This window comes from Anas acuta, chromosome 4, assembly GCF_963932015.1.
Source record: "Anas acuta chromosome 4, bAnaAcu1.1, whole genome shotgun sequence".
NCBI classification, from domain to species: domain Eukaryota; kingdom Metazoa; phylum Chordata; class Aves; order Anseriformes; family Anatidae; genus Anas; species Anas acuta.
In genome coordinates this window covers 40,543,866-40,569,905 of record NC_088982.1, presented here as the reverse complement: position 1 = coordinate 40,569,905, position 26,040 = coordinate 40,543,866, and the positions used below count along the sequence as shown (strand labels likewise).

Below are 26,040 nucleotides of genomic sequence, written 5' to 3'. Positions count from 1 at the left end.
TATGTAGTAATATACAAAACCAGCAAAGTCAGTAATGACAAAAAGTGTGATGCTTCACATTTTTCCAAAATTAGAAAAAAAGGAGCGTGCAGTAACCAAGTTTGTGAGAGCTCGTGTAGGGTGGGGAAAGACAGACCACATATTACAAAGGTCCTGAAGAAAGAGGTGACAAAATTAGAAGTAGCCTGCATCTGGGGAGAGAAGGAGTCAGTAGAAAGCAGAGGAGTCAGTTTGAAAAGATGTCAACTGGGTTCCAAGTGGGATGACAGGAAGAGTGGTAGCATTTTTCTCCGTAATGATTCTACCTTCTCCCCAGAGAAAAGAAAGCCATACATGAAAAATTAATGAATTATCTTTCAAGCAAACCAAGTTGGTTTATTCCATGCAGAAACATCTTATGCTTGTGGTTACAGGTGTTAACATTAGTCTTTGTTGAAAATATTGCTCAACTTGATTGCATGCTTGTCTTTGAGATTGGAAACACTGCACATGATTTTTGTTAAAAGGTGTTTTAGTGGGAGAATGAACATAAAAATAGAAATTGTTTTGTGATAAATTGTTACAAGATGGTACTTAATTAGCTGTTAACATCTACTTTCAATAAAGCACAGTTGATAATGTGCCTGTTTTAAAAGAAATACTCGTGTGACAGTGCAACAATGGCTCTTGAGGGAAGTAGCTGAATCGTTTCCTTTTTTGCCCTTTAAAATATTTGATTACTTTCCATGTGATATAACAGTACATTTGGAATCTTCTGATTTGCATCCCCTTGTGTCTGCCTGAATTTCTCATTTACCTATCCATGCCCCTCTTTTTTTAGTTTTGCACCATTATCTACTCTGTCTTCCTTTTCTTTGTTTCAATGTTATTCTAAAGATGAGGCACAGAAACTTGGTCCTAACTGCCAAAGGAACACTCCTGTCCTTACTTCTGTATCCATCAGAGTATAAGTAGCAGGAGACTTTTTTTAACCTACGTGTGAAACTTCACTGTTGTGGAAATTTTGGTCTCAGAAAGAAAGATACTTTTCCATATAGCAATAGTCAGTTTGTGGATAACTGTAATGGCATCCTGATGCAGCCTGGGTTTTCTGTGAGGAACAGGTTATTGGGGACATGGACAATGTGTTCCCAGCAAACTAAATTGCTGCAAGAAACCCCAGAACACTTGCCTGACCCAGCTGCAGCACTGTAGTGTGACCAGTGATGTCTGTGTGCTGCAGCAAGCTTAAACTGCAGGCAGCTCAAGTGAGCTAGCCTGTGGTTTCACAGAATCACAGAATTGTCTAGGTTGGAAGAGACCTCAAGATCATTGAGTCCAACCTCTGACCTAACACTAACAGTCCCCACTAAACCATATCCCTAAGCTCTACATCTAAACGTCTTTTAAAGACCTCCAGGGATGGTGACTCCACCACTTCTCTGGGCAGCCCATTCCAATGCCTTACAACCCTCTCAGTAAAGAAGTTCTTCCTAATATCCAACCTAAAACTCCCCTGGCACAACCTTAGCCCATTCCCCCTCGTCCTGTCACCAGGCACGTGGGAGGATAGACCAACCCCCACCTTGCTACACAGAGGTGTAGCACAGAGGCAGCTAGCCTCTAAAGGCAGCTAGCACAGAGCTGCCTTTAATGGCGGCTCTGTGAAGCTTAATAGAGAAATCAGTGTTCAAAAGCAGGAAAAGAGTTTTCTCGTTAATTTCAGACACAAGAAAATAAAATAACTTACAGTTCAGGAGCAGCATAGGGCTGAGAAGGTCTGGAGGATTAATCAATTTGACTATTTATAGCAAATATTCTCAGACTAGAGTACTCCAGTGGCAGAAATTAGTCTTTCAGGAGGTTTTTCTCCTGACGCTTACCTCTATTCCATCTTGTGTGGCTTCAATATCATCTAATTTCTAAGTAGAAATTACTGCTACTGCTGTTGCTCAGGTATATTAAGAGATTTAGGAGTTGTACTCTTCCCATTTGGAATTCCCACAGAGAGCCCTTGCATTTATTCAGGATTCATGAAGAGAATCAGAACTTGTGCTTTATTGAATGATTGTATGTAAATGGATTACTTTGTCCATATGTTTTGGGAAGACTTATCAATGGCTGTTTACCTCTTTCCCAAATATTAGTTCCAAAGCACATGGGAGATTAGCAGCTGTACATTTGACAAAATTTAATACATTCAACACTAGAAAAAAAAAATCAAATTCTTTATACAAAGAAAGCATTCTGAAGGATGATTTGGCTTTATGTTTTAGACTTTTCATTATTTTACTGTGATTTTATAGGTTTGGAGATACCACTTTGCAAGAAAACATTAACCAAGAAAACCTAGAACTTCTAAAAGAATATTACAACTTGTTTACGGAAAAAATGCCTCCTGACTGTGAGTATAAGATAATACAATATCCAAATGGCTTTTAAAAGGTTTAATAGATGAAAGATGATAAGAAAGTAGTATTAGCGCAATGTTAATGTGCTGTGTTTAGATGTAGGCCTCAATCCCATAATTTGTTCCATCAAGTTAAGCACTTTGGGCCTGTTCAGATCCCTGCCGAAGTCAGCAGTGATTGCAGGCCCAAGGCCATAGCAAAAACAACAGAGAGGTTGAAATGCAGTAATGATGAACCAAACAGCGCTCTTAAATTATTAATACGATCTACTCTTTAATAATTCAAGTGGAGGACACTCCATAGTTACTATATTTGTACAGAAGTACTCGATGGGAATTTTCATCAGTTTCACTCATTGCCTCTACTCTTCTTCCCGAGTATGTGTTAAGGTATGGCAGACTGCTTCCATCTGTATCTACAGATTTCTCAGTAATGAGCCACATCATAATGTCACTGATATTAATAGCATGGTTCTATTAGAATGGGTCCTACATTCAAATTTTATAGAAATGTGTCATCATAAACATAGTGTTCTGTTACTATGCTGAAAAGGACCGTTTGTATCAATATAAACCTGTTAAAGCAGTCTTAATGCCTAAATTATATTCCTAAAACTTACAAATTGTGCAGGCTGACTTAAAATGGCTTGGATTTAGGTCTCTGCCTGTTCCACTTGGGTAACCATGTTTGAACCTAAAGAACCCGTTGCCCTACAGGACGTGTTTGTAATTCTTCATGGTGGATATTGCTGGTTAAAATCCTATGCAAAGCTTGTGCCCTCTTATAGAACAGCTTCTGTTGTGTTTTTGTTTATTTGTTTTTTTTTGTTTTGTTTTGTTTTTGTGTTTTTTTTTGCTAATTATCCATTACATATATGTACTTGTAGTTTTATCTGATGTGCCACTCTATATACATGTGTGCTTATCTTCTGTATCAGCAAAAATTCAATTTTTTAATGATTCCAGCAGAAGTGAAAGCTCTTTTCCTGAGGGCTAAGCAGTATGACCACCAGTCCACTCACATCTCTAATATTATGAAAATTTCTACAGAAAATCTCCTACAATAAGTTAGCAATTAGTTCCTGCCAAGAAAGCTTCCTGAAAAACTAACCTAATTTGGAATTAGGTCTAAGGTAGATCTGTGACTTTGTAAGCGGATCTTATTACATAAAAGTAAAATTTGCATGCATACAGTATTTGCTCCTTTTCAATGACAGGAACCAACCTCGTAGTGCCTTCTTCTAGAAGAATTATTAGTGTGCTGCACAGTCTTCCTGGACTTCTTCCAGACTGCACAGACTTGCAAGAACCATGCTTGTCTAACTGATCATGTCTATTCTGGTTATTATTCCCCTGCATTTTCTCTACCTCTGAGAACTGAGTCTGTTTTTTGTCCAAATTTTTACATAACATGAAGTACCTTCTGGTTCCACTGCACTTTCCGGTTGCTCTGTGCCATTATATGATATCACTCTTTTGGCTTGGAGGAATGTGTGTTTTAAACCAGCCCTCTCCTGCACCTACACTATCCCCATACCTCCTTCCGGTGATTTTTTTTTTTTATTTTTATTTTTTTGGGGTAGGGGTGTTTTTTAAGAAGCAGGGTGAAGGGTTGGGGGGGGGGGGGGGGGGGGGGGGGGGGGGCGGCAGGAGAAGGGGAGTTAGAGGGGCAGGAGTACACATTCTCCAAGGCGTTCTGCCAGAGGAGGATTCCCCTTTAGGAAGATAAACCCCCATCCAGCTAGCAGCAGCCCTGATTTTGTAGCCATGTGAGAGCCATTCAGTATTGATGACTCCTTGATGGCTTTGTTACACCTTTCCAGATAGTTTCCTATCGTGCCAAATCTGTGCTACAAAATAAATGCAGGACCCATGTCACAAAGTTGTTAGCTACAAATAGAGCACATGAACCCAGAAAGAATTTGAGGACTGGCAGCCCTGTTGGCCAGGCTGTTGCATCCACCACACTTCTATTGATTAGTTAATGATAGTAAGAATACAGACTTATGATAGTTCTTTAGTAGCACATGTAATTGAAAAGATGCCTTAGTTTACTCATTTGAGCAGCTGAGAGCATAACAAGGTAAAGCTGTGGCACAATTGATACACAATATTGCTAGTTTGATACCTAGCGCTAACAGCAACATCACTGTTTAAAGATAGTATCCCATGTGAGAAGAGAGATGCATACAAGGTTTTGAAATCCTGCAAGCAAATAAAGGGTTTTCTTCCTTAGCATCATAATGCACATAGTAGTGCATGTATATTTATATATTTCAGCACACAGTCTATGAGTCTGTTTCATACTTCGAGGCTTCTCCACTTTATAATCTATGAGAATGATTTGACAGTTTAATACTGCTTTGTGGTACAAAGAATTTAAGCTATCAGTCAAATCCAGTCAAGATACAACTCATTTGGCAATACTGTAAATTAGGATAATCTTGCTTTATCTGTGGTGAAGTCATCTCTCTGAGATGATCAATTTTATGCTGTGAATCAAAGGAAAGCTACTTTGAGGCAACAAAATGTTTATCTAGTGATATATTCTCATAATCTGGAAGCATCTTTTTAGAGTACTCTTCGTATGCTGTATGTTTTCAAGGAACAGATGCAGGATAAGTATAATAGTCACAGAAGTTCTGATGTATTTTTATATGTTCTGCATATAATTCTATGGTCAGGAATTGTAATGCTCAGATCAAACAATCATCAGTAAAATTATTGCAAGCCTGGTTTTAATGTATCTTTCCTGTATAGTGTTTTTGTTTGTTTGAGTTTTGGTGCTGTTTCTTTTAGCAGTGTGGACAGTATGTGTAGCACAACTTAAACAATTTTAGAATGTTTTTTTTTTTTTCAATTACTTCTCACTATAAATTATGAAAAAGAAAAACTGGGATTCATTAGAGATGAAAGTTGAAAAGCCTGTTGATAGAAGAGAGATCACTACAGCTATGATCAGACTGGGAGAGTGGATTTTGACCTGAATTATAGTAGTGGCATCATTTTTACTCTCTGAAACTGCATATAAATCATAGGGGTTTTGTTTTGCTTTTTTCCCCTTAAATGGAACATCCTGCTTTTTCTAGAGTAGGGGATGTCAATGTAATTGCAGAAAAAGACTGGTTTAATAGATTTGGTTTAATTTTGTTTCAATTGATTCTAAGACTTATTTTGGTGATACTACTACTGATTTTTTTTTCTCTTTCCCTAACATAAAAACAAATCATTTTAGAAAAACAGATTTTGGTTGTTTTCAAAACTACTAAAGATAAAGGTAATACCTAAAACAAAACCCTTCTATATATACACAACACAGAAGAGCAAATTAAATTGTTTACTATTGAATTCCCTCTAGGTGTGTATGATTAACAAAACATCATCCTATTTGGCACAACTAGGGAAAGTAGGTAAAATTTCATTTTTTAGGTAAACCTTGAAATTACTTTGTACTTCAAAATGAAATTCTTATTTCATTGCAGACTGAGCAATATCATTTGTTAGATTTATGAGGGTGTTAAGTCCTGTTTAACACCTGTAAATGTAGGTTATATTAGGAACTAAAGCATCATTTTAAAATAAAAATGAGATGCATTCTTTTGAAAACAAAAGCAAAATATTTTCACCTCAAAATAAATAAATACATTTTTAAAAAGCATCAAAGCTGCTCTAAATATACTCAGTTATTTCTCTATCCATTTCCAATGGATTTCTGTAATAGTTGATGAACAGAACTACAACAAAGATATGAACGTTTTCACCTTCCATTTTTAAGATGAAAGTTGAAGACATTTTAATTTTCCAAGGTGAAGCCCTTAGGGAGGACAACCCCATACTTAGAAGTAAGATTTGTTTATTCTCTGAATATTTTGTCAGTGCTTTCCATCCTGCATTCCCAAATGAGGCTGTAAATCATATACCTCTTCTTTAATAAGCACATTCTTCAGTCAGCACAGCACTATCATGAACCTTACCATGATGATCAACCCTACCATTCTTTTTCTTTAGGCCTCCCGCATTTTCAAGAACAAAATGATTTAAAGGGATTATTAGAAAATCTTCATCAAAATATCCAGGCCAAGAGGAGAAAGAATGTAGAAATCATGTGGCTGGCTGCAACGGTAAGATCTTTAGTTTCAAAAACATTCACATGATGTATTAATTTTTGCATGCTTTCTGATGTAGTAAATGCAATCAATTTCAAGGAATTGACTGGAAAACTCAATTATTCAAGTAGGTATGCTGAAATGGTGCTCTAACCCTTCTGTTCTGTTGGCTTCTTATCCCACTCCTGAATATCTCTCTTCTTCTTACATTTACTGGTAGACCTAGCCAGAATTGGAAAAGAGAGGTGGTCTTGGTCACTATGATTTAACCATCATAGAGTCATTTAGGTTGGAAAAGACCTTTAAGTTCCTCAAGTCCAAACAGTAACCTAGCGCTGCCAAGTCTACCACTAAACCATGTCCCTCAGCACTGCATCCACACATCTTTTGAGTACTCCAGAGATGGGTGACTCAACTACTTCTCTGGGCAGGCTGTTCCAATGCTTCACAACCCCAGGGCCTTTTCTTGAGAGATCCATTCATCTCCTATATGGGCAAGCAGAATCTCTTTCCTGGATGGTTGTGTATAGCTGTAAATATATCACCTCATATGAGCTATACAGTGTTCAGTTATGGTATCTAACTTTTTTTTGTGTAAAATCATGTCTATAATAACCAAGGTTTACATTATTTAATAAACATTGCTTTTATTCTTTAGTGTCAGAAAGCCCTGAAGTATGATACAGAATACGTTTCTTAAATATATATATCAATAAAACTGCTTTTATCATTAGATTCCCCTTCTCCCTGAATTCTGTGATTTTGCACATATATGTTAAAAACAAGCAAACAAACCCGAACATATACATATAAAGACATCAAGCTTTTCAGGAGTCTGAGATTTAAGTAGGTAATTGTTTTAGGTTTAGAAAAGTACCCTTGATGGCTCTTCCCATTTGTACGAGCAGAGTCTTGAGCCTTTGATGTCCACTGAAAGTGAAAAATAAAATCATGTGATTTGGGGAACTTTCAAATGCACGTATCCTTCAAGGGAAGTAAATGTTTGATGCAAGTGTCATTTATTATATCATTATATTACATAATATTTTGCATGACTTTTCATTAACAATAGGAATACGACAATATTAATTATGTCTATATTGGTAACGTATAATTTTTTATATTGCTAATAAAATTTTTCTTTGGGTTAATATTATCACATGCTATTGTAGTATAAATCCATTGTGCATAAAAATGTAAGCTTTTTTTTTTTTTTTTTTTGCAGTGTCTATTTTGCAATTACTGTGAAATGTTGCTTTACAAAGAAGTAAAAGATAAATAGTCTGGGATAGTATAAACTGAGCTACAAAGCATATGATAGAATTTACTTAATCTCTGTATATAGAAAGTCATCTTCTATGATCTATTCAGGATTTCCTGAAAGTAATTTCACGGGTGAAGAACATAGTTTGGACATAAGTGCTTCAAGTTTTTCCTTCCCTGTATTGTATTTCTCTTACATTACTTTACATAACTTTCATAACTTTTTGAGAAGGGTATTTCTGAACCTGCTGATATACACACTGTTATACTATATTAGATTTATACGTTGGAAAGACAGATTTCCAGCTGTAAGGATACCACTGTTATAGTATATGAGATGTGAGTTTCTACATGGATATGTATATGTATCTGCCCTGTATGTAGTCTGGTGAGAACACATCTGCATTAAAAAAAAAAAAAAAAATCACAAAAAGATATCACAAACATTTCTTATCCAAAATATAATGAGACAGATATTTAAATGTATATTTTGATTTCCTAAGCTAGACCCGTTTTCTTCTCTATGTCAGGAGAAATGAGCATATTGATCTATCCTTTTTTAGTTTTCATTGTTTTACATTTTTATCATCCCCTTCTTAAATTTAATCACAGTGATAATAAATTAAATCTGTGCTCATTGGGAACATGAATAAAAATACATAATAATAAAGCTTATTAATGAAAAACAGACATTTCCTATATCCCCAATATGATGAAGTGAGCAAAAGCAAGGATAAAATTCGATCAGGACACATACCGTAAGCTGTGTGTTCTGATATTATGGTATTACCGTAGATTGTTGTATTGTGCCTTATTAGATTTCTTGAGCATCTGATCACTGTTTGCCCATTTTAATTATTTATTTTAACTGCTGCTGCTTAGTGAACTGAATTATTCTGAGGACTTATCTGTGCTGGACTATCATGTTGACCTAGATTGCTCTTTAAATCAGAAGCTAAGGATTTTTTTATCTGCTTATTTAATTTAATGGATTGTTTTCTGCTTAATCCACTTTAAAATGATTGAGCCATTTGGATTGAATTTATATGCAAAATAAGCCCTCCAGATTGCGGTTATGGCCATTTGCTTGTTGTGCCTAGGGTGTTTCTCAGTTCAAAACCGACTCTGTCTCCAGCACTTCAGTTGAGTGCTGTCAGCCCAGATTTGGGGTTTAGTCTCCCCTACTTGAACCAAAGGCTGTCATCCATCCAGAATGGTTACCTGTTTTTTGCGTAGGACTCATTTGATTCAAGTAGCTGTGGTGACTCATGGACTTGAAAAGACATGAGTGTGAAGAGAATCAATGTCTTCAACTAAGCAGTTAACTCTTTGCACAGCATTATTAGCCCTACTTGACGCTTTCTTAAAAAAAAAAAAAAAAAAAAAAAAAAAAAAAAAATTAAAAAAGTCTTATAGTACATTATTTAAATTGCAATACAAATTCCCATTTTTTTAAGCAAATATGTTTTATAGTTTTGAATTGTAGAAAGAAAACGCAGATTCTCCTTTACTAGTATACACTTCTTTGGTTTCAAAGTTAGATTCAGTTAATTCCCTGGACTTCTGAGACGTTGCTCATACTCACAAAGACCTTGAAAGGCTGCAAGTATTATCTAGGATACTTATTTTAAGAGGAATTTCGGGGAATGCCATTAATGGATTTTTTTACAACTGTTTATTTGCTGAAGTAATGTTATGAAGATCACGCTCCAGTTTTATCCTGAAAGATGCTAACTCAGTGCTCCATGGCCTAGCTGAAAAGTTTCCTCAGGCTGAGGTGTAAACACTGTAATTTGTAACCTTGCCTTATTCTTGTAGCTCTTTACTTTTGGTAATGTCCAGGGACAGAAGCAAGCAAAACTTGGTTGAGAGGATGTTACCTTTTGTTAGGACAAATGATATCAGGGGAAAAATTGACCCATAATAGGGCACATCAGCTCTCTGTCAATTTTTTCTAGTAAACTGTTTGAACCCAATGTATATCCTAATGGGCTGGTACAGCAACCAGTTGCTTCTTAAAGTAAGAAAGGATCCTTAAAATGTGTCATAGTTCCCTTATCCCTTAGAATTTTGTCAGTGTCAGGTGAAAGCAAGCACTTCGTGGCAATCATTCATGTTAAGGTTCAATTGTTCTGAACAGTTTAGCTGTTGAAAGTTTTAAGTTTTAATTTCAGTATTAAGATGGATTTGTCTGCATCTGTACCCTCATGAGGAATTAGTCCTCTGTGTTCCCAAGTCTGAGTTGAAAAAAACCTTGTCAAAGTATTTCTTTATTTTCTTTCAACATTCATTAGGTGTTGAGGCAATTAAGCTTTAATTGAATAGCATGGTCGTCACAGAAAGTGAGAAAAAACAGAAGCAACGTTTTCTTTTATAGTCTAGACTAACATGAGTGCTTTATATTTCAAGTTCAGGAAATTGGATGCAGTGGTTTGGTAACCTGTAAATAAGCGTAGATGTTTTAGCATCTTGTTTAACCATGATAAGAACTAAGAATAGTAGGCGGTTGTTGCTGTGTCCATCAGTTTGTTGCTTCACTTGGGCTGGGGTGTGGGGACAGGATTGAGACTTGATTGTTTCTCTGGCTTGGAGAACCGGGCCATCCTCCATGAACTGTGTCTTGTATCCAAACTAGACAACTTGGGTGCTAGACATCTCTCCTGCTTTGTACAGAACCTGTTCCTCATCAGTCCAAATATAAAACATGGTGCACATGGCACAATGCTGTCTTAATTGACTTTTGGTGATAAAAACAGAAGGCAATGCCTTCTACTGAAACAAAAGAAAACAAAAGATGATAACTCCATAGTTTGTTATGAAGAAATTTTTGTGTAATACCTATGCATGAAGTTCAAGCATGTGTTTGAGGGATTAAGTGTTACATGTGCTACAGTAAATATCAAGGGAGCAAAAACAATCATAGATGGCAACTGTAGGGCAAGCTTGCGTGCAGCTCTCTCCTCAAACCAGTAAGACCTTCTTTTTCCTCAGTGGGCAGGTTATTTTCAGGCTTGTCCTCCTAATGGAGACCATTAATATCTGCATTTAAGATGTTCAATTTGGACAAATTGGAAATGGGCTATCGATCAGTAGCTATCATCTTTTGGTCCTGTTTTTGTAGAGTGTTATGGCTGCAAATTTATAAAACAAAAGAGAAATTTACAATCCCTTTCAGTGCAACATTTTTACCTTTTAGTGCCACTGTGTCAGGCCAGCATGTCGATAACCCTTAGAATATGAAAATCCGCAAGGCAGCACTAATAAATAATTTAGCTGTAATGACAGTTAAGTCATATGTCAGCAGACACATGATTCAGTATTGAGTTACCACCTTTTAATAGCAGCTTTCTTCTTGAGAAATACCATTTTCTGTATTAGTTGTCCGTGGGTGTAGAATTGTGGGATGTTGACAGTCTGCAAGTGTGTAGAGAACCTGAGGAGAGAGAAAAGCAATCCTTTAACATCTGCTTGTGTTTCAGATTTGCCGCAAGCTGAATGGTGTCCGTTTCACCTGTTGCAAAAGTGCCAAAGACCGGACATCCATGTCAGTGACACTGGAGCAGTGCTCCATCTTGAGGGATGAGCATCAGCTTCACAAAGATTTCTTTATTCGGGCACTGGATTGCATGAGAAGGTATGTGGAGAATTATTTTGTGTCCCTTGCGTTTTGAGCTGAGCCAGGAACTACACTGCAAAGCTGGCTAAAGCTAGTTGCAAGTGCGTGATAGGCCCTGGTCCTGGTTTAGCAGAGAACCAACCAGCAGCATGCCAGCTACTGATTCACTTCTACATGCAAGGTCTTTTATGTTTTAACACTAATGAACAGTTTCTGAGATTTATACGTGAAACCCTGTGAAGTACCACTCCGCTGACTGTAGAATTTGACCAAGGTAAACAGCCATCATTTAACAACTGCTTAGACTCTCATAAAGCTTAAAATTTTAACAACATTCTGTGACTCTATATAAAAAAGTTATTTTCTGTTTTTTATAATATTTTTCAAATGTTTATATACTAATTAAAACATGCGTATAAAATTTAGACAACAATGTGGAAGCTGAATTAGCTTTTGTTACAGATGGCAATTCTCAATAGATCATGTTATTAAAAATAAAAGCAGGTTTGGATTCATGGTGATTGCCACTATTATTTGATAAAAATCTTTACTGTGCTAAAAAAAATATTTCATTCTAAATTACAACTACGAAGAAACTAAGGCTGATATAGTCAGGAATGTGTAATTAGAAGATGTAAAGATTTTTGGTCATGTGAGCCTTTGAATAAAAAACAATTAAGCAAATGAGTTTTGATCATAAAATGAATCCAGGTGCTATATTCTCTAAAGAAACTGTTTCATTATTGGCATTAACAAATGTTGCATTATATATTCTGTAAGAGTTCAAGAGATTTATCCACAAGATTCAAGTAGTATATAACAAAAGTCCCTACAAGACTAACAGAAAATATTCTGGTCAGCCTGCAAGGAAGTAATTGAATTATTTCTTGCACTTCTGTGAAATACACAATGCGATTGTGAGTTGGATTTGTAAAGATCATATCTGAGTACCAATCATGTTTAATGTCTGTAATTGATAGTTCTTGACCTTAATATTTGGTATTATCAGATTAATCTGTAGGTTTACACATGCAAAATCCTTCTGTCTTTTAACAAGGATAGGTATTCTAAAGGAAAAAAAAAATGTAATTTTTGCAATGAGTAGTTGAGCAGAAGACTGAGATGGTTTAGAAGTGTAGTTATTTTGCAAGCTGCTAGTGCAGTGATGTATTAAACTGAGGTATCATTTTGTATGTATCATTAGCTTGCATAAATCCCTTAGTCTCTGCAGTATTTCAGTGAGTGAATGACTCCTGTGTGCCGCCTTTCATAACTATATGTTTTATCATTAATGAAAAAATTCTTAGTTTTCTGTGTTGAGTTCCATTTTTGTTGGCATTTCAAATATGTTTTTTTCTTTTATGTCTCCAATAAATACAACAGCGTGTAAATTACAGTAAGTTACCAGATAGAAGCAAACTAATTATATGAAATACATTATTATGTAGAATAGCACTGGAAAAATTCCACAGATATAAACGTGATTTAAAAAAAAAAAAAAAAAAAGACCCTGATGTATTCCAGTACCTAAAGGGGGACTACAAGAAAGGAGGAGAGGGACTCATCGGGGAGTGTAGGGGATAATGGTTTTAAACTAAGAAAGGGTAGTTTTAGATTAGATATTAGGGAGTAATTGTTTACTCAGAGGGTGGTGAGGCCCTGGCACAGGCTGCCCAGAGGAGCTGTGGATGCCCCATCCCTGAAGGTGTTCAAGGCCAGGCTGGATGGGGCTTTGGGCAACCTGGTCTGGTGGGAGGTGTCCCTGCCCATGGCAGGGGGTTGGAACTGGTCGTCTTTAAGGTTCCTTCCAACCCAAACCATTCTGTGATTCTATGATATATACAAATTAACTTGTTAGTACAGAAGTATAGTAGCTTTTACAGGCTAAAATGTTAAGGACTTTATGTGCTTTTTTATCACATAACTGATTTGAAAGCCGAGATGATTAACTCACTAGTTATATTTGCAGGTAAGAATAAATTGGAGTCTCAGAAGAACGGGGAAAAGTCCAGAAAATCTGGAGTAGCTTAAAAAGTAAATGAAAAGGTATAGGAGTCTGAAGCAACATGATAACAATGTTTATTTTGGGGTTTTGCTCTAGTTTTAGGCAGATAAAAGCTTTATCCTGTTAATAACCTGCAAATGAATTTAAAACAGCCTTGAACTGAAGTAGCTGCTGCGTTGAATGAAAAGGAATAATTTTGACTTGGGTGGTAGAATTGTCCGGGATTTAAAGCAAGGCCTTGCAAGTAGCGGCAGTAGTACACAAGTTTATCCCGCACCATCAGCAAAACAAATAAGTAAATCCTTTGCCTATTCTAGTCTCTGTCTGTATTGTACTGTGCACATAACCATAGGTTAAAAAAAATATTCAGAACAGAACAATGAAAATGTCAGATGGGGATACACATGTTTAACTCCATCGTATTACCATTGAGAGTTTTTTGGACGGTTTTAAGGAGCTGGCTTTGGGCTTTTTTTTAATTATTTTTTAGAAATGTTTAAGGAATGCAGTAGTTACTGCATCTTCAGGAGGGCTCTTTGTGCCTTCCCACTACTTATCTGTGGCTGGAGGTGCTTATGAAGCAGCACTTGAAATGCTACAGGCTTTCCTTTCTGTTTCTCCACCTCTACCACTGACTAGAGAGTGCAGCAAGGACCCTCCAGCTGTGCTCTCTTGTTGCAGAGAGGCGAAGGAAGGTGAGTGGCAGGGAAAAGCAATTTGAGAGAGCAAACTGGGAAGAAAAGAACAGTCAGGCAACAAGGAGGAAAAAGGCCATAATTTCCACAGGAAGAGATATAAAGGCATTTCAGCTAAATCTCCTGTATTTTATTTGAGGGAAGTTTGGCAGCTATGATTCTGAGGTTTGTGTGAGTAAGGTCAATGGATTTGTTTGTTACTTGTTGTAATGCTTGCCTTTTTAACCTTTCTTTTTGTTTGATTACCATTGCAATCTTATTTAAAACTGTTTTTCTAAGCTTTTCATTGACTATTTGTAGAAGCTTTTAGAATGATTTTCCACATCTAAAAGAATACATTTTGTTTTGAGAGGAGATGGAGAAAAACTGTGGTCACCTTTTAGTTTCTAATGTATGCAGTTTTCCCCAGATGAATCTCCTCTAGATCACTTTGCTAAACTCTGTCAATCAACTTCCTTTATGCTGATTGCTGCAAATCACTTTTAAGCCTTTCAAAAGAACAAGTAGAAAAGAAAAAATCAATTTTAGCATCCAGAATCCTAACAGACTGGATTGATCTTTGATGGGCTTCTTTCAAGAATTAACAGTAGGAGATACAGAGTACAGTGAAACAAAGTTAGTTGTAAAAGCAAATGGAGATTCAAAAGCAGCCTTTATTGGAAATGCCATAATTTTGAGATATGAAAATTATAAAGGTGCCTGTGTAACTGTAAAGCTTTTCTTTTTTCCTGCCAGTGCTGTGCACAGCTTTGGGGCCTGTTGTAAAAGGGAAGCATGTGCTGCTGGTTTTGTGCATTCTTGACATCAGGAGAAGTTTGGTGATGCTGGACTTGTGTGCTGCTGTTTTTTGGCTTTGCTGTTGTCCCTGTAAGCCTGTGTATTTTGAGTAAACCAGAAGCAATTTAAGATGTTTCGGTTTGTTTTCATGTCCGTTGTATGATGCTGTTTAAGAAAATACTGCCAGTACTTCTTATTTAGTGAACAAATTCATTATCACAGTTCATGTCTTGTACTGATCAACTGTATGGAGTTTATTGCTTTTTTAACAACAACAAAAAAAAAGGTGCAAAAATCCTTCCAATAGTTGTCCCTTTAGCTTAAGAAGAATGTGAAATGATGCTAGGAAGTCAGGCTTTATCACTTAGAATATCTGAAATATGGTTTTGTCTTCTGGGTGCAACTGTAGGCATTATGATGCTACAGTTCCAGTGTGTGTAAAACCAGAAGCAGCTATTCCATAGTGGTACGCACTATAATTTGCTTTGTGTGTGTTTGTGACTTTCATTGATCTTAGTGACATTCATATTACAGAATGAGGGAGATCAATATATGTTATTTTTTCTTTATCAAATGCTTGCAATTCATGTCATACTGAAATCGTATTTTTAATGTTGCTGCCACTTTCAAATCATCATTTTTTGCAGTCAATATTTTGTTTTTCCATTCACCAATGTACAAATATTTCCTGTCATTTAATGTCAACTGTATTCCAGAAGACAGAAAAGAGACAAAACAAATGGTCCAGAGTTCACTACAGTATCTGTCACACAATTCTACTTTTCTTCCTTAGAGCTGGCCACTGCTTAAGGAGCCTTGGACCCTGGTAGGCAGCACATTACAAAGCAGTTTCATAAAATGTTTTTCTTTTCCAAACCTATTGAATGTTAATATCTTGGTGACAGGGTCTGTTTTGAAGTCCTTGGGTAGCAAATAACCTCAGAATCTTCTGGGTTTTTGAGCGCATTTCCAATAATGCCTCAAAAGTAAAACCAAGCAAATGATGTGACAAATCCCCTGTGTACGGTGAAGTCTCCAAGCTTTCATCCATCCCTGTCATAATTCTTAGCAGGGCACGATACCTGTCAGGCATTGAATACAAAATTTGACTCAACGTAGGACACACTGTTTCCATCTGAAATGCCAGCCAAGGATATTTCAGATTATTTCAGATAAATTGCCAATCAAAAATCTGATTGAAGTGCAAATACAAAGAATGAATGGACTGGGCCACAAGGTATGGGCTTGTGATGGCCTAGTTATGAAGCAAATTGCTCCTTTTTAAACAGGTGTTTGAGGGCACTTTTTCTTAAAGAATCATATTAAAGACGTGTGAGTTGAGAAGGAGGGACAGCTGTAACAGCCTCCACTTGATCTGGGTGGAAGCCACAGGTCCAAGCTGAGAGACCTTTGCCATGCAAGGGCGTATGCCAAACAGCATTGTGACTCCTATGGTCTAGGAAGCAGGAGCAAAGTGACAGGATGAGAGGCTGGGATCCATGTGCAGACCTTCCTTGACCTTTCTCCAAGCCTTCCCCCTGTCCCTGTGAGCTTGCAGCAGTAGATGCAGTGTGTGAGTGGTTATGCAGAAGAACCACGTGTTCTCCTCTAACCTTTTCAGTCCATAGCCCATCAGACCTTCTCCAACATTTTTTTCTGAGAATCTTGGCTTAGTATAAACAAAGCTTTTAAGGGAGAACCTAACTTCCAACATATATTTTTTCCATCAGTCTACGGTTCTTGAGAAATGTAACATTTTTATTTAGAGGTACAAACTTCAGATGGAAAGATGTACATTACCTAAGGTATTGAAAAGGGCCTGGCATTAAGTAACAAGAAAACCCAATTTTGATGCATTGAATCAACCATCAAAATTTTTTCGAAAAGAATCAATGCAATTGGCACCTTCTTGTACTCCTCTAGAATGGAGGTCTAGTTCTGAGCATCCTGCTGGAAAGAGAGTTACAGACAACCATTGCAGAGTGTCAAGGAATAGCTTGAGCAGGCCTTATTAATTTTAAAGCTTTATAACACATGTACTTAATTTTGGAAATTTAATCATTATGATGTTTTAAAAAAAAAACACTTTTTTTAAGACTTGAGAGGGAAAATAGCAAGAAAAAAAAAAAGGAAACCAAACACTACAAAAGGCTCATGAAAGTTTTCAGTGAGTTACATACTTGTACATGGGAAAATTAAGCAAAATTAGTGGTTGTTTTATAATGTAGTCTCACACTTTTTATTTCTATTTCATAGATTGAGTCCAGATGGTCAAGTCCACGTTTTGCAGGGGAATATTCTCTAGCTAACTACAGAAGTTTCATTTCTCCTGTACTTTTGATTTTTCTGGCTTCTTACAAGCACTAATTTCCGCCCCTCTGAAACCCCAGTCAGAGTCCTGAGAACCCTCTTGTGAGGCTTTTCTCACGTTCCTTCGTCATTTTCACCAGACTATTGCTGAAGTATTTCCCCCTGGTTGCTTCTCCTTCCTCTGCATGTGTGTCTCTTTGTCTTTCTCCTCTTCAGAGCTCAGACACTGGCTGCAGTAACAACTACTGAGAGAGCAGCAGAGACAGTCCCCCTGCCTCATTGCCTTTGCTTCATGTTGCAGCAGTCACCGTCTGCCAGGGAGAAGAACAGCAAGGAAAGGCTTTGTCTGACCCCTTCACTTGGCAGGCATTTAGCGTAGATTGAATCCTCAAAACATGTACCTGCTGAATTTTAACAAGTCCTTGTTAGGAAGAGGTGATTCAAGATTCTTGCCAGAGTTAGAGAGATCTAACAATAGTTAGATCTCTCATACCTTTATTACCTTGATGCAGAATACCAAATCCAACTCCAGTAATCATAAAAATAAAAAAAAAAGCTACTTTTTTTCTTCTTTACATAAAGTCGTAAGCTCAAATTTTCACCATTCAAAATGAACTAGCAATTGGAAGTATAATATTAATGGAAAACATTGTGTAATGGGAATTACAGATGGCCTTCCCCTGGAACCTGTAATAATATTCTAATATTGAGCTAATCACGGGGGAGGGAGGGAGTGTTCAAGGGAAAACAGTAAAAACCTTTGCCACTCTTTGCAAGGAATATTTAAAGATAAGACATAGGCTACCTCACTGAAGCACTTAAATTTTAAAATTTTAGGTAGGCAGAAGTAAATGCTTGATTTTCCTGTTAGACCATGGAGGGAAGGTAATACCAAAAGCAATGCATATTGTCTCTAAATTTTGCCACCAGAGTCAGGTGGGTGAGCTGTTGAAATGCACCTGCTTCTCCTTCATCGCTAACATAGGGAAGGTGGGTCCTTCTGGAAGACTTAGGGACCAGAAGGTAAAACTACTGAGTAGCAAAACATGTGCATATATTAATTGCAGTGTATTACACCCAAAAAAAAAAAAAAAAAGATAAAACCACCTCCTTTTCCATTGAAAAAGAAAATGTTTGGCTATATTTTTTTAGCTTTGTGGCAACAAGAAAGAAGGTTTGATTTTCTATGATTTTTTTTATTGAAGTGAGTCCTTGGCCTGTGGCCGAGCATGTGTATATGATGACACCTTTCTTCAAAGGAGAATCAGATTTAATGGCATTCCACTCAAAAACTACTCTGAGCTGTTCTGCTCTAATTCATACTTTTTTTTTCTCGCTGAAACATTGACATAGTATTGTTCTCTTACCTAGCCCATATTAGTGTTTACCATATCTTGACCCAAATGAATGTGGGGGATTGAGCTATGCCTTCTGAGTATTTTAATTATTCAACACAGTGTAAAAGGTGCATAATTACCAGGTACACACTATGATCACTCTCTTTTTTAACGTAATAGTCAACAAGGCCTTTTCCAATAAATCTGCTTTCTCATGTAGTACTGTACTTGAGTACTTCTGCTGTTCCTTATTCAGAACTTCAACTAAGGACTCCCTTACCTGAAATCAGAAAGCAGATGCATTTTACTCACCAGAGTGAGTAATACTTTTTTTTTCCTATTATATTTCATTTCTGTTAACATTTTCTGAGGGATTGTGTAGGAGAAGTCCTGCATGCATATTTATTGCCTGTTAAATCTCCATGAGCCACAGCTGAATTACCCTGGCTTTGACCATGCACAGCTAAAGCTCTGAGGAAAAACAGCACTGCGAAACCTAAAATTCAGATAAGAAAGGAGCAGGAAATGAGAATAAGTGGGTAGTAATAGCATACAATAGCTAGTTAAAATTATCACGGATTCAATCTCTTCAAGATTTTATCTGTATCTGAAACTATATTATTGTCAGAATAATATAATATTGGCAGGCAGAGCTGGTACCCTTCCTGCAGTCCCAGTACAGGCTGTAGAGAAGTTGGAGAGGATGCAGAAAAGAGCAGCAACTAGCTGCTGTTCTGGAAAGGGTGTATTGTAAAAGAAGACTGCATTTCTTGAGGGCAAAGATGATACAGTGTCAGGCTACAGCTCTAGTTGGCTTATGCGGGGTGCAGGTAACAGGACTATTTTTACTCTTGTTTTAGGCTTCTTAATCCCATCATCCAATTTAGTTTCTTCTCTAGGAATACTCCCCACTCAAACAATCATCTTATTCTTCTCATCCAGCATCCCTATTCCAGTTTTCTTCCATGCTTTTTTTTTTTTTTTCCCTTTGGTCTGCTGCACTGCCAGATCACTCAGCAGCTGACTCCTTATAACAATGGTTTCTGCAGTCCTGGGACTTTGCAATGCTGTAGAAGTGTTGTGACTCTAAACATACCTGATGCCAAGATCGCTGGCACGGCTGTGCTCCCAGCACCCTGAGAAGGTGCCAGAGCAGAGTTTCCACCAGTGCAAGGCCCTGGGATCCCAGGCCAAGGTTAGCTGAGGGTAAAGTCCCATTAACTGGGAAGGTCAGAGGGCAGGAAGGAAATCGCTTTTCCCTGCAACAGGGATGAAATATTTAGGGTGTAGGACCCAGCATGCTAATTAGATCACTGTTAGTGAAGGGAAGGAGGGAGATCCCACCCATCTGTGGTACTCCAGAGCTTCACTTATCCTATCAGAAAGATTCCATAGTATTGTGATACGCGTGGTGTCGCAGTTCTTTTTTGAATCAGTTATTTGTGGTCTTTCTTTTTTTTTTTTTTTTGAAGAAAATAGCACATGCGGGGGTAGTTTGATAACTCTTGAATTATTGCATCTGTAATTTTAATGTAAATACTGTTATCAACAGGGCTGAGTCAAGCATACTGCACTGATATGGTTAGCTCTGTGAAGGAGTAGGAGATCAGATTTGGACCTCTTGTTGGGGGGGAGGAGCATAGTTTTCTGTATTCTTTCATGGTCTGTAGGTTTCTTTTAGGAAACAAGTGTTCGAGGCCCAACTGAAGCTTTTTCACAGTCAGGCCTTTATAAAGAATCTTTTCTTTCTGCTCCTCTCATTAATCACATGGATTTTCAGATTTATAAGCAGCTTCAAACTCATGCTACAGACTCCCTGCATGACAGTGTCTCTGTATCTTGGCTGTGTATTTCCTAACACTGGTGAGTGAGAATGTCATTTTTGAGGTTTCTTATCACTCATCTGACTTCTGCTGACCTCAGTCAACGTGCCGAAAGGCTGCTGGGATCCTTCCCATCACACCAGCCACTAGCATGTGACCTTTGCTTCTGTAGCAAGAGAGGCTAAAAAGGCAGCAGCTAATTAGCAGCAACAGAGCAGTGACTTTGCACTTTGTTTTAAAAATAATAAAAAAAATCTCATCAGTCACAAGCCCTCTCCACACAATAGTCAGCCCTGTCAGATATGAAGAACTTGTTTAGATTCTTCAAAAAATGGGTTGAGGAGCAATCTGGTCACATATTTTATAAGAAAGATCCTGGCTTAGGATCATCTGATTGCCAGTTTGTGTTTTTGAGTAAACTGGCAGGGCCAATGGAAATATATCATTCTCGTCAAAATGATGTTTTGTTTCATACGCATTTTGCAAAAATCACTGCTCCAAAGTTGTCAATTTTTATTTAAATCCATTTATAACTCATAAGTAATTGTTGATGGTAGAGCATGTACAGAATGTAATCCAGCAATGGAAAGGTTTGCTGAACAACCTCCAATAAAATGCCTTGTTGTCTTGTGATAAGCAGAAGATGGGAATGTCCACAATAAGTGGTTGAGCAAATTTTTTCATAAGGCATTTCAGCCAGGAAATAAAAAATCAACGCTTTTAGCCTGGTGGCGGTGGTTATTGTTGCTGTTTGCTTAGTTTAACCAAGACTGACACAATCTGTTTTCTAAGTTTATTTTACATAATAAAATGGCAGTTGCATTGAAAGCCTCAGGAAAGCTAATAAAAATGGCTAAGCTGGCACTATGTCAGAAGCATTATTGGCTGGTTTCAAAATGACCAAAGTAGTGTTTAAAAGATGAACATTTACAATAGTAATTCAACAATCCATGGATTGACTCTGGAATTCTCTGTTTCGATAACACTGACTAGAACAGTTCTGAATACTTACTCATGAGGTCTTTTTAAATCTTTGACGTGTTCAGTGTTTGCTGTTTCACCTTACCTTGTCATCAGTGTGCGCTTAAGAATATGCTCTTTCCTACTTTCACGTTGCTACTTTTTTGTGTTGCTAGATGTTTCGAAGAGCTCATCTCTCTCATTTAAGAGCTTATAACCATAAAGATTTGAGTTTGTTTCCTGAAGGAAGAGAGACGCTTTCTACTACTTTATCCTTATCAGTTTCTATTGTATTCTCAGTTTTCCCACCAATGTAGCAACTACTAATGTGGCAAGTTTCATACATACTAACTGCCTTTCATTTAATAATCACCGGTTAAATGTAACAGGAAGAGGCCAAGAGCTTAGATGTGAGCAAATGTTTAGATACTTCTATCTATGAAACATTTTTGATTTGAAAAGTTTCTAACTGACCAGCAAAGGGTGATATGAAGAAATATACTGCTATCTTTTTTGCATTTCAGTGGGAAAATGATGGAGTAGAGATGTCAAATTATCTACTCATGACCACATAGTCTTTTCCTTTGTTGGATGTTGAATTTGGATCTACTTTTTATTAAACGGAGGCTCTTCTCATTGTCTCCCTTATTTAAAACAGAAGTTGTGTCGCTACCCCTGAATGTGCAGTAGCAATGCTTATAAGGTTCATTGCCTTACTGATATTCACTGCTGTGTGCGTTGGTAACTTTTTGCATTCCCTTCTGTTTTTTTTTGCGTTGATGTGGCAGTCCTGCATGCCGTGGTGCTGGCACTGCCAAACCGTGCTATGTACTGCCTGAGTGTTGGTGCTGGTCCTTCCTCAGCACCACACCGAAGAATGTCCTGTCTCTGTCTTACTCTGCTGCTGCTGTCTGGGGGAGAAACTTGCTCCCTGTCCTCTTTCTCTGTAAACGTTTGCTGCTACAGTCGCGTTATCAGCAAATTTATAGACAGTTGCTTTAAATACAGTTTGACATTTCTGTTACACAGACTAATATAGCTTGCCATGTAAAGATGCTACTTGAATTTGTTCCTGAAGTGAACTTGCACATCTAAGACTTCTGCTACTCTTTTTCCTCTCGTGCAGTGGAAGTAGCCAAGAGGTGCTGCCTAGCTAGATAGGTATTCATTTTTATTCCTGTAGGGTTGTTTTCCTGGTTAACCTGCCATGCTGTACTCTGTAAGGTACTGTCTTGCATTTTCATTGCAAGTTGCTGTTTCTTGAAGGAAAAACTGTTATTTCTTGAAGCCTCCAGGGTGGATATGGCTTTGTGCTTCGTGCTTTCTTTGCTTTATAGATAAACTAGAGTATCTCTGTAACAAAAGCCATTAATTGTCAGGCTGGGCATAATGTGTAATCTGGTAGATTGTAGACCTGTGAGAATTTTCTGCTTGAAGAGGACTGAAATCACCTTTTCCTGGTGCTTAACAGGGTAACATTGCATACAGCAGAGTTTTGTCCTAAGTACAGTGGTCTGTATGGTATAGCACATAACACATGCAAATATAAATGCTCCAAGAAAATGTAGAAAGTGATGCGTTTTGTCACATGTTGCTGACTTCTTAGGTGACTTAATGAATTTTCAAATATGGCTTACAAACTTTTAAAATATTAGTGCAAGACAAGAAACAGTTTTTAGAGACTTTTTTTTTCCTGTGTCACTGTTTCCTGATTGTTTTGCGTGCTTTGACTGGCCATTAGAAGTTAGATAAAAGGCTTCAGACCTTCAAGTTCTGTGTTGCCTCGCAGCTTTACTGTCCTGAGATATAGATGCTTGTTTGTAGATGAAGATTTTGCTGACATAGAATTACTGGGAAAATTCAGCCACTTGTTGCTATAATGTGATACAGGTGTTGTTCTTGGTGTTTCAGGAAGGATAGCGAAACCTCAGTGCACGAGCACTTTTCAAATCAGACAGTTTTTCCTCACTTTCAGACAACAGCTATTCACTGGCAAGAGGGTGCTGAGCAAACACATAGCACAGCAGTCCATAAAAGCGTCTGTAGTATAAGCTGATTTTTTTGAATTTATTTTGCACAGTGGTATCTGAAATTCTGTTTTCAGTCCTGAAGGCAATCATTCTCCCTGCTGTCAGAAAGAATCATCCTCTGTGCAGCACAATAGGGATAACAAAACTCATTTCGGTCTCAATTTAAGTTTAATTCTAAGGTAAAACTTGCAATGAGGTGGTAATGAACTTGAACGCACAGTTTTGATTCTCTCCTTCATGCTTATAATAGTGCTCAGACACAGTACAGGTATCTCCAAGACCTGGGCCTATTCTGAGACTGCCTCTTAAGCAGATGAAAAATTGTCATTTTCTTCTTTGCCTGTTGTTGCAGTTAGTATAGTAAAACATTTTTAATTTGGTTGTGTATCTTAGGATCGAATCAAACCAAACCAAATATGTACCTAGATGAAGAAAAGCATTGTGACTAACGTGATGTGATAATACTAGGAAATAACAAGTTAGTAAGACAGAGACTGATAATCTGAAGCAGAGAATGATCAAACCAATTAAAAGGATTTGCAAAACAAAGCTCACAAAAGTGTTTCACAAGTGCAGCTGAGCAGCCCGGTGGGTACTGTGGTGATAACTGCTACCATCTCTTTCAAATTCAATGAATTTGGGCATGTGTCTTTTCTGAAATACCACCTTGTGCCACACACATCTCATAATTTCTGATGTCTTTCCCCTGAAATAAAACTGGCGTGGCTCTAGCAGAGTCAACACCAACAAATATTGTCTAGGGCCATGAGGGTGAGGTTTCCGTTGCGCCCATCCTGTCCCTCCTTTCCAGCAGCACGTAAGAGAGTGCAGGTTTGTGATGCTGTGCTCGGTTCGCTTGGGCCAATCTGTTCTCTGCAAACAATCTCTGCAATTAGTTAAATTCATAAGCATCCTCTCCTGACAAATTTGGCTTTTCTAGGCACAGATACAGTAACAACCCTTCCCAAACATGGCTATCTGTTGTGTGGACTTCACTGAATGACAAGACACAGCCAGATGGAGTAACGACACGCTGGCTCAGCACAAGTCAGAAGACCTTTTCCCAGATAGGATCAAAACCCGGTATTACAGTGGGCTGCTTTATGCAAGTGCTACCACTTTGTTACTATTGCATTGCAAAAATGTATTAAGCATCCAATTTCCTTTGTAAATGAAGCAGTGCATTACCTCAATAGCCATTTTTGAAACAATCTGCAACTTAAAACACAGATGCTAAAACTAATGGAACTAAATGAACCCCCTCTGAGTTGTAATCCTTGAATAGAGCAGTATTTTAGTAGTTTTTATTTTAAACTTTATTAAATGAAATATGTGTTGCAATGGAGAGAAAAAGTCAAATGATCTTTTATGGCAAAAATAAAAACTTTAAACTTGCTATCCATACTCCATTGGCTATGGAATGCTAAAGCAGAAATAAAAAGATATTTAGTCTTGTTGCAGAACTTAATGTTCTGTACCACATTGTAACATAGCCCAAAACAGATAATTGCTTTGTCATAAATCTTTTTTCCCTTTATTCACATTACAGAAAAAATCAAGACTGTCCTTTAAAAATAGCCTGTAGTCAAGTGAGCTTGAAAGCTTATGCTGTTAGGCATCATGTTTGACAGTGTTTATGGAGTGGAAAAGGAATCTGAGGTTTGTGTGGTTCATTTTGTAAACGATGTAGTGGTAGCCCCATGTATGAGCTGCAGATTTTAAAGCTTTGTAAAGGTGGGGAATGGCTAAGTGGGCAATTAGCTGTTGGAGAAGCCTTTTACAAAGCTTTTTGAACTCCCTGTAAACACTCATAATCAAGCAGTTTTTATCATAAAACTACAGGTGTCTTTCATCTGAATATCTGGATTAAGAATTTGTGTTCCTAGTACAGACCTTGGAGGATGGGTAACTACCTAATTTAGGGGTTCTGAATCATCCTGGGGATGTTCTCTATACCTACGGGAAACCTGGGCTGTGAAGTTTGGCACCTGGATGCTTGACACTACAGGTCAGGGAGTATATGGCACATTGCCTTTTAAAGGACTCAGGTCAGTGCATGTTGCTTTACCTCCAAAGCAACTGAAAGTAAAATAAAATGAAGAGGGCAAAACTTTGCACAGGGGAGATTTTTCTGGCATCAGCACACTACCCAATGTGGTTTAAATATACATTTGGCACTAGACATCAATGCATTTATTATAGGCTCAGTGAACACAAGAAAGTTATTTAAAAAAAAAAAAAAGTGAAAAGGGCACCACTAAATAAGTGATTAACCGGCACCCACCGCTATATTCAGGCTGCTTCCTTTATTTTCTACTTGTTTCCTGTGATAAAATACCAACTGTGTGCTTTGCTATTTTGGAGGTAAAAGTCCCTTTTTGTTAGTTTCCTTGTTTATATAGATAGCAGTAGCGATTAAGCAATGAACTTAAAATGCTGTTCTCCTGAACTGTCACGTATATATGTTGGTGGCTAACTTAAATTTGACACCTGTTTCAGACACAAAGTTACTAGAGATTAAATAATTTTTGGAACACTCTGAATTCTGCAAATACTTAAGTTGGGTTTTTTGTTTGTTAGTTCGTTTGTTTTCCCGTAGATACATATATAGAATTAAAAAAAAAACAATGATTCAGTGTTTTAGTGAATGATGTTATAATCCTTCTACTGTGATCTGACATGTTTACTTTTTAAAATATGTATTATTTATAGCTAGTATTCCTTAGTAC

The 26,040-nt window shown here is 37.4% G+C and overlaps 1 protein-coding gene across 24 annotated transcripts in view; it reads left to right on the top strand.

The window, feature by feature from the left end:
* The window catches only part of INPP4B (inositol polyphosphate-4-phosphatase type II B), a 379,692-nt gene that overhangs the window by 260,769 nt on the left and 92,883 nt on the right, over nt 1–26,040 (top strand). For 23 of the 24 annotated variants that reach the window (XR_011096138.1, XR_011096139.1, XR_011096137.1 and 20 more), the window contains 3 exons: nt 2,286–2,383; nt 6,398–6,510; nt 11,238–11,392. Coding sequence is in view for 21 of the 24 variants with exons in the window: in XM_068680804.1 (XP_068536905.1) it covers nt 2,286–2,383; nt 6,398–6,510; nt 11,238–11,392 (366 nt within the window). In the remaining 3 variants the exon portion in view is untranslated. Of the gene's footprint in view, nt 1–2,285; nt 2,384–6,397; nt 6,511–11,237; nt 11,393–14,809; nt 15,162–26,040 lie in introns of those variants that run through there. The other variant, XM_068680806.1, reaches the window with a different exon arrangement.